Source organism: Lepidochelys kempii, chromosome 6 (genome assembly GCF_965140265.1).
Source record: "Lepidochelys kempii isolate rLepKem1 chromosome 6, rLepKem1.hap2, whole genome shotgun sequence".
Classification (NCBI taxonomy): Eukaryota; Metazoa; Chordata; order Testudines; family Cheloniidae; genus Lepidochelys; species Lepidochelys kempii.
Genome location: NC_133261.1, coordinates 76326531 through 76342921, shown reverse-complemented (window position 1 = coordinate 76342921; position 16391 = coordinate 76326531). Strand labels below are relative to the sequence as shown.

The window sequence follows — 16391 nt, the reverse complement described above, 5'->3', positions numbered from 1 at the left end:
GGAGGCTACTGAAGCCAAACCGGGAGATTTTAGGGACTAAAAGTCCGGCGGTGCAGCCAGGCTAAGACAGGCTCCCTACCTGCCCTGTGTCCGCACCACTCCCGGTCGGCAGGCCCCCTGCAGCCCCTAAGGTGAGGGGCAGCGAGTCTCTGTCCGCTAAGAGTGAGAGATATGCCCGTTGCTTTCGGGAGCTGCCCGAGGTAACCGCTGCCTGGCTGGAGCCTACAACCCTCAACCCCTCCCACACCCAACTCCCTCCCAGACCCTGTACCGTGCACCCCCTCCTGCACCCCAATCCCCTGCCCCAGGCTGGTGAAAGTGAGTGAGGGTGGGGAGAGCGAGCGGAAAGAGGTAGGGCAGGGGTGAGGACTTGGGGGAAAGAGTGGAGTGTAGGTGGGGTCTGGGGACCAACGGGGGGACTTGGGGGTCCCCAAAATTTTTAATCAAAATCGGGTCCTCGGGTGGCTAAGTTTGAGAACTGCTGCTTTAAGCCATATTGTCAATTACTGTGTTATCTAGTTTGTTTAATCTGTGTTGCATTAGTCACCATTTGTGTGGGGGGGTGGAGGGTGAGAAAACCTGGATTTGTGCTGGAAATCACTTTAGATAAGCTATTACCAGCAGGACAGTGGGGTAGGAATAGGTATTGTTTCATATTCTCTGTGTATATTATAAAGCCTGCTGCAGTTTCCACGATATGCATCTGAAGAAGTGAGCTGTAGCTCACGAAAGCTTATGCTCTAATAAATTGGTTAGTCTCTAAGGTGCCACAAGTCCTCCTTTTCTTTTTGCGAATACAGACTAACACGGCTGTTACTCTGAAACCTGTCATTATCTAGGTTGTTTCTCTAACCCAGGAGTTCTCAACTTCATTGAATCACAACCCCCTTCTGACAACAAAAGTTACTACACAACCGCAGGAGGGGTTACCAAAGTCTGAGCCTGCCCGAGTCCCGCTGCCCTGGGCAGGGGGGTGGGGCAAAGACAAAGCTCGAGCCCCATCACGCCAGGAGAGTGGGGCAAAGCCGAAACCAAAGGCTTACAGACCCAGGTGGGGGACCTGTAATCTGAGCCCCGCTAGTGAGGGCTTCAGCCCTGGGTGGTGGAGCTCAGGCTTCAGCTTCAGCCCAAAGCCTGGGCCCCAGCAAGTCTTACACCAGCTGTGGTGACCCCATTAAAACAGGGTCGCAACCCACTTTGGGGTCCCAACCCACAGTTTGAGAACTGCTGCTCTAACGTTTCCCCCACTTTTACATGTGTGTTCTTTTAAATAAACTAAAAGGCACAGATTTGACTGGTGACGTTAGAACAGTTCGCAGTAAGATGTTGATTAATTATGTTTCTTCTTTTGTGCTGTGTGGCAAACGGCCTACATTTGACCTGCAGTCTTTGTGTTAAATGGGTGGAAAAGATAGCCTCCATTAAAATCTAAATCTACAGAATAGCTAAGTGTTTTTCTCTGCTCCAATCACCTTCTATTGCTATGCAGTTTTGATTTTGACACAAATTATAAATGTCAAAACGGGCTGATAGTTTCACTTATCAAGACATTTTGTACTGTAGACATTTAACATTTCAATAATTTAGAAAACTCACTTCTATCTCAAAACTATAGTAGTATGCATTTGACTATGCTTTTGTTTCAAAATGCCACTCTCAAAACAATAGTAATTATGGAAGCTTTAATTTCCACTTGCCTATCTCTGAATCCTAATTTAGCTCTTAAATGTCTGGGATACTTATTTTCTTTTCATCTTCATTTTCAATGCAGACTTTCTTTGGTTGAAAACAATATCATACTAAAGTACTACATTTGATGTAATACAAATTGTTGTTTGTACTTATTTAATTTCACTGCTGATAAAATACTGACTAAATCCAGGTTTTACAACTGTGGACTTCACAAATGTTATTGCTTTTATCAATGTTTCCACAAGTTAATTAGGTAATATGATTCTTCTCCAGGATTTCTACTTGGTGGGCATGTAGTACGTTTTTTTCATGGCCATGATGAGTGTTTGACAATCCCATCTACAGACCAGAGTGATTCACAGCAGAAGTGAGTGAACATGGATTTTTATACACTTTCTTTTTTTCCCTGAAAATCAAAGTGCAGCTTCACTTGCTGAGAAAAAGATTCCCTGACATTTTCTTTGTGTGAGGAAATATAAAACTATAAAATGTATATAAAGCGTGTGTGCATGCACAAACATGCGGAACTTTTATACAATTTCCAAATGCCTGGTACTGACAGTGGAGCAAACTCTGACCTCCAGAATACCCTTGCAATCTCACTGAGGTTAGTGGTGTTGCACTGGTGTAAATAATGGCAGAATTTTGTTCAGTGTGGAGAGAAATCACAGGCACTAATTTACTTGCTACTCTTTCACTAGAAGTCAGTTGCAACTAAAATCATGAAAATGAGTTGTGCAGTCATTAGGCTTCTTCTGATCTTATGTGTGTGTGTCTCTTTCACTTTAGTTTTAAATATATGTTTGGCAAGTGTCTAATATGCCCCAGTGTTCCTGCTTCAACAGGCAGCTTTATGTGCATTCTGAAAATGCTGTATACATACAGTGCTACAATTGAAAAAGTTATTATTTATGTTAATGAAGCAAGACCAGCTCATTACAAATTGGTATTTCAAGAACAGGAGAAATTCCCATGTGATTAGGAATGCCATCTGCAATAGTTTTTGAAGTTTACCCACAACCGTGATATAATATACTGAGATTGGTTTGGAGTTGCATTGTCATCATCAGGATTTCAGAAAAAATAAACGTTAGTACCCAGTTTGAACTGCTTTATATTCAGATCAGTCACACATAGATTCTACAAAACAAAATAAATTTGAAAAATAGGAACAGATGAGGGAAAAAAGAGAGCCAGCAAAATTAATTAGTAAGAACTATGTAAGAGCGACTGAAAATTACTTTGGTTCATGGTACATTGCTTGTGGGAAAGGGTTTTGTGTATTACAGTCCACTTGCTCAACCTGTTCCGGACAACCTGAAATTCCAGTATTACTATTGATGGAGCTGCCTAAGATGTGCATCTCTGATAGTCTTTTCTTTTGTAGAAGAGACATCTAATTTTTAAAAGACTTCTACAAAGACAGCTGTTCATAATGGTGCAATTCACACAGCGACAGAAGGCCCATTCGTGGTTCTGCAGCCACAGGGGACAAGAGGGCCTGGGCTCACTGTGTACCAAAAAGAAGTCCCTGCACCAGCTCAGAGTTTGATGGATGGCATGAAGGGGAGAACTGGAGGAAGTTCCTCTGCAAATCCTGCTTATGCAGATGTCTGCTGAGGAACATGGAGGAGCAGTAGTTACTACTTCAGCAAAACAGAAACGCTGCCTTGTGAGGAGTTTCTGCTGGAGCCATGTAGCTTGCCCCATGTTGGTGGGAGGGGAGTTTATTACCCCAACTCCTTACAGACCTGATTACTAAGAGCTTTGTGGATATTCTGAGAATTTCACCCCAAATTATTTGCATTCCCTACTCATACAACACATACTTGTTATCACTCCTGATATGCAAACAACAGGTTCATGTTTTTACATATGTTTTATTGAAGAAAAGGTCTTGCGATATAGAAAAGCAATTTCAGTTTTTAAATAATTCTATGTATTACATATATATTAAATAGGTGAGGGTGGTATTCATGCGTTCTATAGAAAAGGTTCAAACACAATTGCTATTATAAATCTTGCTTTCACATGCCTGGTAATTTTCTGAAACATTTATTTATGGGGCTAAAATTTTCCATGCTTGGCCTCTGTCTGAAGGTGAACCTTTTGGAAGAAAGGTTAAATAACATTCTTTCTGGAGTTACAGTAATTGTAAAAATAGTCTAACTACCATTTTTACTAAGTCTTAAGCAAAAGTGACAAAAGTGTTTAGCTTGAAATTTGGCAAAGACTGAGTCCTCACCAAGGAGTGTGAACTTTGTTTATTCTGGGGTGGGGGACTTAAAACAATGCATGAGTGAAGACAAATTCTGAGCCTGATCACTAGGCATCTGCTAACGTATGTTAGTAGAGCCTAGGGAAGCCCTGACTCTTTGTGACAGCCCAGTGCACATTCTTCCTGATCAAAACATAGGGGCCTGTCAGACACGAGAGCTGCATCTCTCAGTGTGTTGCTGCAACAGTCTCGACATTGATAGTTCCTTGCTCAAACACACACAGCAAATCCCCCCACCCCAACCCCAAACAAACAACAGTGAGGGTGGGGCGGGGAACAACCAAACCCCTGACTGAACATCAGGGATGAGAAAAAATTGCATCAGTGGAAAAATGACTGATCCTTGAGATTTTTTTACTACATTCTACAATATTCTGCAAATTCTAAAATTTTAGTTAAAAAGAAAATTGTATGTTTTTTTCATTGTCAAGAATAATATAAGGGCTACTTCTCTGATAATCCAATCTTGCAGAAAATGTCTGTAAGTAAGAAAGAACAGCACAATGTGATCCTTGTTCCTTCTCTGATCCCATTCACCTTGATGTGTGAACTTCACAGCCTAATTAGGACTAGTTAAATGCTATCATTATTAAGCAAAGAACCTTTCATTTTTTCTTTTCCCTAAGATGCAAGCAAATTAAGTGCAAAAAGATATATAAATAGTATGTTCATGTTGCTGTTAAAAGTCACAAAACAGGACAAGTAATATTTTGGGGCTTTGGCTTTGTGTGGTTCGACAGAATACAGGTTTGTGTGTAGCAGTGTACTCTTAGGGAAAACCTAACATAAAAACTGTATCTAGAACTTTGTGTTCACTCTTGTCTTATGCACATAACAAAGGTTATTCTGAAGCCTGTCCCATGCAGTGTGGCATTTTTCTTGTTGCCCATTAGGTTTGATTCTAGATTATCAGAAACATTTTTGTTTCTGATGCTGTAAGGGAAGGCTCTCCAGTCTCACATGTTTAGTGTAGGCTAATGGAGAAATCACAAAGTGTGAGGACAATATTCAAACTGAATGGAGTTGGGATCTGATGTTGCGGTGAGAATACTTTACTTACCTATTTATTCCACCTCACATAGCTCTTTGTCAATTTTTTTTCATTTATGGTCATTTAGGTACAAATAGATATTCAAGTTGCTTACATACCCTTAAAGACTGCTGGTAAACAATGCTTAAATACAGCTCTCCAAGTGTATCTTGGGACAGATACTATTGAAGCACACTATTCATTACAGTGCTCACATTTTTTTTAACATGGTAGCACATGGCTTTTGCCTCAGATTTATTAGGAATACTTTGGGAAGACAGCATCAGGGAAATTGCCATCTCCGAATTTTTTGTTAATGGAAAGGTTATGTTTAAAGAACAGTTATGTTCAGAAAAGTGATTATGTAAAAATGTCACTTCCTTATTCAGCAGGTCTAATCCATGTGTGTGTTCTCCATCCTTTCTGCTTTTATTAGTGGCCAAAAGTTTACGCTACTCTTTTATCTTGTTTAGAACTACAGAGCCTACACTGTTGTAAGAAAACAAGCTTGACTGATTTCTAGCTTGTACCCAATCTGTGGTAGTATAAATCAGTTTCCAGTTGCATGGTCAAGTTCTGTCCTCAGTTGCACTTATGGAAATCCCATCCAAGTTGGTTTGAATTCTGTGACTGTGGACAGAATTGGATCTGCAGAATCTTTACTGCAAGTGAAAATGCACACAAAGATCATAAGTTGAGTGTGCAGGCCGAACAGTTGGGCAAATAAAAACAATAATAAACAGATTTGATGTGGAAATCATAGAGATACAATAATGATATGGTCTCCACAATGCCAATTTAGTCACATTTCAGAATACAACTTCAGTTTAAAAGATATTATCTATTCAATGGGATGTAACTTGTACACAAGTCTATAATATTTTAATAGGCTTGTCAGAGCAGGAGTTCTGTAGATTTAGGTGTAGTTAAACTACTTTGCTGTATGCTCTATTGTAAAACAGAAAAGTAAATGTAAATAAAGAAAAAGTCCAGCCCCCTTAAGGGCTGAGCAGGTCTTCCCTCTGCAAAGGTAAATGGAATGAGATTTGGTTTGTGTAAGAAATTTTCTGGTCATCATTCCTGTCATTTCATCCAAGCACCAGAAGTGTTATAATATTTACCATTGCAGTGTAAAGGCCAGGGTTGGCCCTGGAAGTCAGTAATCTTAGATAAACATTCCTAAAACAAACCAGTCTGAACTGCCCTGTTAAACAATACTTCGTAAAATGAAAACCAAATCTCATTATATGGATCAAATTTGAATTTGACCATCAAACTTTTCATATTTTTGATCTTCTAACCAAGTGGACCCATTATGAGGTCTTTTTGTTCCACTGTTCTAGGTCTGTCCATTTTAACCCCTCTGTGAATTTTTTGGAATAGTTTCAATCGTTTGCATTAATAGAGGAAATACTTCTGCAGTTGGTGTGTTCCTTTGAACAAATACTAATTACTGACTACACTCTTGTATTTCTTATGCTTTCCTGTTGCCTTCTCCCACTTGAGAATGAAGGAAAAAACAAACCACACAGATTACCTTCCACAACTGTGTGAAAGCTACAAAAGAATCAGTAACTGGAAATTTTGATAGACACACTTAGGACTTGGTATGAATCAAGCATTCATGTTGAGTAGCTCAGCTAATGCTCCTTGAGAGATGGATGGGTGAATACATGAAAAGGACAGAAGCACCAACAAAAAACAAATTATTAAAGCCCACCTATAAATTCCTATGTTGACATGAGAGAGAGAAGATAACCTGTCAGAATATAAAATGGAAGGTCTTGCAGTTATGGAATAAAATCACTGATTCAGATTTGTTTCACATCTAGAATGAGCCCATCTAAATTAACCCTTCTGTCGTGCTCAGATTCTAGAGGAATGCACTGTAGTGTAATATGATAATTAATAATGTACACTTCTCTAGCAGTTTCTCTCCAAGGGTTCAAATTGTTTTCTGAACATTAATGAATTAATCTCACCACACCTTTTTAGACAGGTAAATGTCGTTATACCCATTTTGCAAATGAAGAAACTGAGATACACCACCATTAATTGTCTTGCCTAGTGTAACACAGGAAATGAGTGGCAGCTAAAAGAGGGCTTTTCCTGCACGGGCATGTACCTATATATTTCCCACCCCCCATCTCTTCCAGTCACCTGTGGGGGGAGGAGAGGAGGAATGGATCAGCATCCCCACACTGACCTGGTCTGCCACTGCAGTTGAAAGTCACTCCCTGGCTTTCTAGCCCTTAAAGGGGCACACATCTTTTCCGACAAGCCAGACAATGGCCCCCACCAGTTAATGAGTGGGGAGGTGTGGAGTAAGACTCTCGCTAACCCTCCTTGTCAGTAGTCTCCTCAATGAAATATGTAGTCTGACAGTTTCCCAAAAGCACTAATCTCGCAGTTTGGAAGAGTGAAGCCTAGAAAAGAAGTTACTTACTTTAGTTCTTTTTCTCTAATTGACATGATGTAATAACTTTTCTGAAAGTGCGAGTAACAATACCACACTGTACATGTTAGAACGTTTTGCAAATGATCATAATCACAAACAGAGATGGGAAAAATCAGACCTGAAATCTCCACCAACAGCTTGAACTGGACTTGAATTTTAAATATTTATAAAAAAGTTTGGCTATTTTTCAATTTTATTCATATTTTCAAAACAATTTAGATGATTAAACCTTATTAACAAAAACATTAAGTCCACAAATAATTTCAGACAGTGAACAGAGTGTTCAATTTTGGCATACATTAATAGAAAAGAAGAGTTTAAATATTGTGTGAAAATCGTTTAACAACTATACTATGCAATAAGAAAAATACAGATAAGTTATGAAGAGAGATAGTGAGGTTGTTTAAAAGGGATCCTAAAACATTTTAGAATAGGTAAAGCTGCTTCAAACTATAGAATCATTTTTTTCTGGTAACTGTGGAAAAAGTAATAAGTTAGCCAAGGGCTTTAACATTTTCTCATAGCCCAAAAATTTTAACATGGCAGAATTTAATATTTTTCATAGTTTCTGTTAGTTGATGGAGTAGAATGTTTTCTTTATCTCTAAGAAGAGATTTTGTGCTTTTTACCTTAGTCTTACAAAACTACTCTTGTCATTATATTTGTTTTCTTTGGTAGAGGGTGTGAATCACAGAAAATGTTGCATTAAGTGGGACTCCTTAAATCTTTCTCAAGGACGGTTGATATGGAGATAAAGTTTTCCAGCTGAATGAACAACTTTGCAAGCTACTGCAGCTAGTGGGAGGTAGGGGAGTAGCAATGGATGGACCAGTGGTCCCTTAATTCCCATACTCCCTCCTTCAGAACTCTGTTAATTAACATACTTAATCAATTGTTATTTTGTTGATGTTTTAAAAACAATTAAATATACCTTAAAAGAAAGATGATAAAGATTAAGGCATAAGCCTTAAATAAGTCATCTTCCAGCACAGCAGAATACTATTTGAGTACAGTGCTTTGTTACTCCATATACCGTAAGTATACACACAGTAATAATTGCATAAATCTTGCCCGAGAGCCCAATCATTGATGAAAAAAAGGAAATATAGCAATGACTGCCATCAAATTCCAAAAATAATACCTTTGGTAAACCACCCCCACAGTCTGTGTAACCTCCAGTTTGGATTTCTGTAATACACTATACATGGGGCTATCTTGATAGGCAAATCAAAATGGAACCAGTGAAGAATGCAGCAGCTTGTCTACAAAGAAGCATTTTACACCAGTGCCCCAAAGAGTGCACTGATTTTCTACTCACTCCCAGGTGCAATTTGAAGTGCTGATACTTACCGTTTCAACCTTATGTGGCTAATTTTACCTACCTGAGGGACTGCCTCTTACCCCATGCACCAACACAGCATTTGAGAACAGCTGATGCCTTTAAGATAACAGTCCTGATATTTGAGAGCTTAGAGGCTGGTGACGGAATGGAGGGACTTAACTCAGGAATTCATTTGCCCCTGTTGATTTGGCAGAACCTGAATCAGTTGACCTTCAAGAGATAGTATGATGCCAAACTGTTTACTTCATACCTTTTCCTGAATGGTTGGACAGGGGCTACTGGTGTTATGTTTATCTTTCATTTGAGGTAGTCTGTCTTTTTAAAATTATTTTATTGTTCTGAACTCCTTAAATTAAGTGTTTTTGTGAGGGCTATTTGTTCAATATTTTTCTTTCATATTTTTAGGCAGTGTTTCCCTTTAGTAAATGCAAGGGATGAGTCTTTCTAGCAATAAAAATGCAATGTTCCTGCAGATAGCATTGTAATAACTGTCTCACAACATATAATTGGAATTATAGTACATTACAGTACTTTTATTTGTGAATATGTACAGATATATGTACAATCTTTGAAATTCAGATATTGATCTAACAATGAATTTAAAACCCTGAAATTATATTCTGATTACCCAGGTTGCTGTAAGTTACAGCTCCTGAATGTGTTCAGTTTTCTGTAATTATATTTACTAACGTACTTCTATGTACATACAGCCTTATTAATTCATACTTGTGATTGGGAACCTCTATGAATTAGAGATATTTGTGAACAATCAAGTGACATAAAATTGATCTGGTGTTTTTGAAGTTACAAAATTTTTTATCAGCACCTAAGACGAAGTAGCTGAGGAAAGAGAGCTACAGATCTTTCGACACTGCAAATTTAACAACAAAAAATCAGATGGTTGTGGATCAACTTAAACTCTTACATAGACCGTGCAGTTGATGAGTAGGAATCTGGTCTCCATTCACCTCCACTTAACATGGCTGGAAAAATAGTGTTCAGTGACGTAATAAGTTATAAAATCCTTGTATTATAAGTAACCACATGGAGATGATCTTTTCAATCTGTCCGCAGGAGGGTATTGTATGAAATAGGAGGAGCTGGTGTTCGTGCAAGATCCTTGTGGAGAGTGGAACCCCTTCGTATAAGGTACTGTAATTTTGTGCCAGTGTTGTTTGTAGATCCCGTTAAATTACTAGGAATTTGATTGGATCTTCTACTATGGATTATCCAGAGGTATAGCTTGATTTAAAATTTTTTCCCTGCTACTTGACTTATTTTAGTCCATCCATTAATATTAATAAAAACTAACCTGTAATAATACAAAGATAAGGAGAAATATTGAACATATATCTCAGCAGAATTGTTTGTGAATATGATGGTTTTTAAGAATTTTCAGCAGGTCTTTTAAACCTCCAAGTAGAAATGTTCATTTCATGTAATTTTGAGATTAATCTTTGCTATCTGTTTGTTTAGTTGGAGTGGCAGTTACATCAAATGGGGACAACCTTTCCGCCTTCGACACATTACAACAGGACAGTACTTGGCACTTACTGAAGAACAAGGTCTTTCACTTTTAGACAGAGGGAAGTCAGACACAAAATCTACTTCCTTTTGTTTTAGAGCATCAAAGGTAAATAATTATGAAGCTCTCAAATGTTAGATCAAAATAGGTTCCAGCATCTTAGAGAATTATTAAAAGGAAGAAGCAATTGACAGTGATTTTGAATACAAATACTGTACAAGAATAAGTAACTCTGGTTGAAGATGGTAGTGCGTTTTTTGCATCTTAAAAACTTGATACTATGTTGAACAAATTGAGATTATTATATGCTGGAAAAATTATTAATAGGCAAAAAAGATGACAGACTATCTTTAGATATAATTATTCTAGATATGATCATAGAATCATTTTAGTTGGAAGGAACCTCATTAAGAGAGTCATTATTATCATGTATCATGGTAGGATTAATTTCACTGGGACAAATTCTGTCCTGGTTCTCACTTTAGGTAGTTGTGTAGATAGTAGTGGCATTGCAAGTGAAGCATTTCAACCCAGGTTCCTAGTTGGTCAATCTCTAAACCACAGGTTCTCAAACTGTGACCTGTAGAGAGCTGCTAACTAATCATATGGTGCTAGCATTTTTCCTCATTTCCAGTTGAGAAAAGCAGTACAGATGGGAGGGGGAGAGGAGATGAAAAACAGAAGTAGGCAGTGTGATTAACTGATTTCCAGCAGGTCAAACATTTATTATTCCAAGGACAGCTAAAAATGCATAAATACTTTACTGATATTACTTTTTAATGTAAGCAATTGTTGTAGTTGCCACAAGGATGATGTGATTGGAAATGGGAGGTTAAGTGGTCTACATGATCATGAAGATGCATGAGGGAATTTCTCTGTTATGTGTGATCTGAACTATGAAAAAAATAGTAGTTTGAGAACCCCTTTCCTAAACCATCCTTGATAGACAGACGGCTACTGTCGTATTAAGGCAGATACCGCTTTTTTTTAAAAAACACAAGAACAGTGCTTTTGACCAGTGGAGTCAGACTAACAGGTTAGCAGGGAATTATCCTCTGACCTCTGATCACTAGATATTTGGCTAAGTACTTTTCCAGCCCCTTCTGGTATATGGAGGCTATGCAACATGGATTGCATGTATGATATTGCCTGCACGGCGTATCAAGTGGTGGGGGACTTTGTCCAGTGGACAGCAAAGGTGAGTTGCCTCCTTTAATTGCAGGGGCAGGGCTTGTCTGGCAGGCTGGTAGTAAGGAGGTAAAGAGGCAGGAAGCAGTACAGCCAGACCAGGCTGTGGGAGGGGAGGGATGCTACACTTCTCCACCTGACTGGAAGGTGGGAGGTATTTATATCTAGAACAGTTCTGGGACCAGGTTAGTAGTAAGTGATTTAAAGGAGGAATCCTTTAAAGGAGCAGAGAAAGGAGGTTTGGGGCTTCTACAACTAGTATGGCAGGGGGTTAACTCTCCCCCTTCTTTATAAATCCCTTACGCATACATGAGAGGGGTGGGGGTTCCAGCATGGGATGTATGGGACCAGGATTGGAAAATGGAAGGTCTAACAACAGCCCCCCAAGTATATGGAATTACCTGCACTGTATAATTTTAGCTCCCAGGTACACCCCGATATTTAAGTATAAAGTTGCAATAATTAAAGCCACATCCAGGACCTCCTGTCCTCCTTCCCGCATAGCCGAACAGTGAAGCAGGTATGTGGTCTAGCCTCAGGTATTTCCAGTACTGGCAATGCTGCAATTTACTGTGGCAACTTCACCCACTGCATAATTCCTTGAGGTTTCTGCTATCTTTTAGCCTGTATTTTCCCAGATATATTCTTTAATGCTATGATTGAAACATTTTGAACTCTTGACAAACACCTTAGATAAGTAAATACTTGAAATTAACTTCCATATTCACAGTATTTCCTATAGTAAGTATTGGGAAGCTCAAGGGAATGTTGCAGACACTGAGGTAACCTTACCTATTAATTCTTATTCTGTACTTGTTGACAAGAATAATTGCTTCTGAGCTCCTTACAAATACTGCTTTGTGTTTTTTGTAGACAGGTATCACGTCTCCCCTTCAGGTTTCTTTTTTTCTGAATAATAAGCCCTTTTCTCTTAACCTTGCCTCACAGTACCATCACTGTTATTATTTAGACTTCTGTCCTCTGAACTGCATTCCTCCTGATCTGGAAGCATGTTTAGGACTTTTCTTCTCTCCATTCTTTGCACATTCACAATGCACTTCATTTCCAATAACTCAATTGCTTTTACACAAGCATCTCTGATACTAGGAATAATTTTTAAAAATGTGAATTCATACTAGATTCTTTCTTAATGTCTCCCTATAAAAATAGAGCAGAGGTGAAGAAGTCTGCACCTTATAGAAAACTAAAATTATTGTATAAATTTTGTGGAAGTTTCATAGGCAACTGTACTGCTTTAAGTGAAGATGGCTGAAAAGATGTTAATGACAGATACACCAACTAGTTTATCTGTTTTCTGTGGCCATTACGAACAACATTTTCAAATGTAGCATTTCCTGCAGTCCTATTTTGTCCTGATTTTTTTCTGAGGTATTGAGCACCCATAACTCCCACTGAAGTTAATGGGAACTACAGGTGCCCAGCAGTTTTAAAATCAGACTGTTATTTAAGTTTTGAATATGGATTTAGGGGCCCACTTTTGAGCACCTCAGTTTTAAAATGTCAGCTTATATGTTTTAAGGGAAATATTCTATTGTGAGTGGAGAGGCAACAGTTTCCCCACAGCTGGTGGGTGTAATCCTGCTTTGAGATGGGATGTTCCCATTCTAGCACAGTACTTGGCATACTCTGCTAAACTGAGTTCAGCTGCCATTTATAAAACTTTCTGGGCACAACTATAGAAGAACTAGGATTAATTCAAAAATAATATTTTTGTTTCTTTTTTATTTTTTTTAATATTTCAGAATTCATATTTTCTACTTCAGGTTTTATTTTCTTAAAAGTATGTAAAGATAAAAATAAATTATTAACATCAGAGTCAAAGTAAATAACATTCTAATGCATTTAAAAGTCACAGATGACTCATACAGTAGCATTTGGCTTCGTTTCTACATATCTGCCAAAGTGTAGCTATCTTTGGGGATTAAAATGGCATTAGGATGCTGTAATAGTTTAACAGTTATCATAAAGCTTAATTCATTTTTGGTAGAAGATAATGAAATAGGTATTTTAGATTTCTCTTTATATGATAGTTTCCAAATGTTCAAATATTCATTATTAACTATATATTTTATATTTGTCACCAACTAAACACTGCATTTCACATGCAGAATTAAAATGGAAGGAATGTTTTCCTTTTTCCTTTATATTAATGTAGAAGAGAAATTAGAAAGTAGACTTCAAGCTTTGTATTTTCTGAGTTCAGGGACATGGAGCTATAGGATTGAAGTATTCAGCAGCAGCAATAAATAGGCATTGACAAGGTGCAGCCAGAGGCTCAGTGAGCTGGCTTGATCAGGCTATTCTTTTTATAATCCTGGACTGCAGGCCTCTGCTTCTGTCAAGTGGCTTTAACTTTTGCCAAGTGTTGTTAATAAAGGGAGAAATGGAGCAGGTGAAGATACCATTTTAATTATTGTCTAATCTACCTAATCATTTTTGGGATGGGTGAACTTAACCCTAAGGACCTTTCCTTACTGCTGTTTACAGAAGGACTACAGATGGGTCAACATAGTTCTAATGGCACCTTAGAGACTAACAAATTTATTTGAGCATAAGCTTTCGTGAGCTACAGCTCACTTCATCAGATGCTCACAAAGGCTTATGCTCAAATAAATTGGTTAGTCTCTAAGGTGCCACAAGTACTCCTTTTCTTTTTGCGGTTACAGACAAACATGGCAGCTACTCTGAAATCTGTCATAGTTCTAATCACATTCCTGTCCTTCCCTTCATAACAGAAGCCTCTCCTCGGTCACCACTCATGCTCCTGCTTCCCTCTACGAAGTGAGAACACCCAACTTTCCCTTAGTCTATTTCCCAGACTTTTGACAGAATTTGCCCGTCCTCCTAGTATACTGACTGCATCATACAGCCTACCCTCCTCCATTCTGTCAGCCTTCCCTCCCTGCTCTTCCATTTGTTTGATTGCTGATTTTTTTCCTTGCCACCAGCCAGACCTCCTGGTGTGATTTGTTTTCCTCACCTGATTGGTTCCTGTCCTGAGAGAAGCAACCTGAGCACAGGTTATGAGGAGGGAAGAGAAGGGTGTTCCTTGCAGGTGGAAGTGCTTAGGCACTACCATGTTATGGGGTCTGTATAAATACTTAAAGAGAGACCAGGCTTTTGCCAAGAATCCTGACCTATCTACCATTTCAGCTTCTAGAAAACAGCCCTCTTCCCTTGAGAGTGGAACCAAATGTCTTAGCTGAAATCATAGGGAAACTGGCCAGCCTCCAAGGAACAAAACAGCTGGGGGGTTACCTAGTGTCACAAGGTTAAAATAAGAACTGACCTAAAAAAGCCAAAATTCAAGTTGTGTATTTATTTATGAGGTAGAAAAACTTTGGTTTGTGGCTTAATATTATTAACAGGGGCACAGTTGGAGGTTCAGTATAACTTAATTTAATATTTTATTTTGATAGCTAATGTTGTATTAACATAGCTTGATTTCAACATCATAACATGCTCCCTTTAAGCTTGTACTGAAGTAGTTTTGTTTCCTTTGGCATAAGCTTCACAGAGTTAGTACTATAGTCCTTTACATGTTCAAAGTTCTGTGCAAACGTTAAGCGATTATTCAGCCAACATTAATAATTGGCACCAAAATGATTTTATTTTATTTGTGACATTGTATTATACTCTTTTTAGAAGTTCATAACGTCATAATGTCCTCACCATAAATATGCACTGAAATTAGATGAAATTTCATCTCATTTGGACGTCACAGTACAATCTCCAAAAACTTGATCTGACATTTTCCCATGGTTTTGACATTGTAATGGCATCCCCAAGGAGTACATGGTAATTTCATTTCATCTTGGCATTGCAATGCTGTCTATTCAGGCTTAAATTGACATTGAAATGTGGCAGCTCCATGCAAGTGAAAAGAGAATTAACATAGTTATGGCAAACATCATTAAATGCACTTCATGTTTTAATAGCTATTTTTAATATCTCAATATCTTGACTTCAAAGAGGTAAGATAAAAACATTCAAGTGCTGTTGTTATACTCAAGGACATAGGCTGTTTGGGCACTGGGATCAGAATAAACCTTCCAACCACAGATATGTGGTTTATGTTACAAAGGGAAAGAGACGGGACTTAACTTTAGTAAACACAAAGGGATTTTTTTTAAAATCCAGGGTGCTGGACAAACACAGTTACTATAGCTCTTCCTGACTTTCTAGCTCCCAGACTGAGAAAAATAGCCGATGCTGTACAGTGTTACCACAAAGGGTCTATTGATATCCTGGCCTGGACTAAGTAATCATTCAGTGGATACAATACATTGCAGTATATTAAGCAATGTGTATTGCATGAATTTGGAGGCAGAGAGAAAGCTAGGTTTTCCACCAAAGTTTCCAACATTGACCATTATCAGTGAGATGATACTAGACTATATGGTCTATTGATATTGTCCAGTGTGGCAGTTCTTTGGTCTTTCTCGTTATGAGTTTGAGCAAATCTGGGACCCTTACAAAATAATTCAGTTGATTTACTCTGATCTGAGACCTCTAATTCAGTGTCAAGCCCTCTTCCCAGCCCACCACCATCCTTAACTTTTGTGCTCTGACTTCTCGCACACAGAGAAGACTGAATCAGGCTTATCAATATACCCAAACAGTATAAATACCTATCTAGATATTAGATAGAACTCGTGTTTGTTAAGGACCTGCTTTGTGGAAGGAATTAGGGGAGATAGTGAATGAAGGTTGCCTGTTGCCTAACTGTAGGGGGAACATGTGGAAACCCTGAGCCAGGCCTTGGTAAAGAACTCATCTTGATTTTCTGGGGCCTGAAGTTGGTATTATCACAGAATTTTAGAGAGGACAAATACCTTGTGCTTCATCCTTGTATCA

General features: G+C 38.4%; 1 protein-coding gene across 15 annotated transcripts in view; it reads left to right on the top strand.

The window, feature by feature from the left end:
• RYR3 (ryanodine receptor 3) overlaps positions 1-16391 on the top strand; it is a 581477-nt gene that overhangs the window by 157097 nt on the left and 407989 nt on the right. For all 15 annotated transcript variants that reach the window (XR_012159473.1, XR_012159474.1, XM_073348839.1 and 12 more), the window contains 3 exons: positions 1966-2059; positions 9875-9949; positions 10277-10433. Coding sequence is in view for 13 of the 15 variants with exons in the window: in XM_073348839.1 (XP_073204940.1) it covers positions 1966-2059; positions 9875-9949; positions 10277-10433 (326 nt within the window). In the remaining 2 variants the exon portion in view is untranslated. The remainder of the gene's footprint in view (positions 1-1965; positions 2060-9874; positions 9950-10276; positions 10434-16391) is intronic.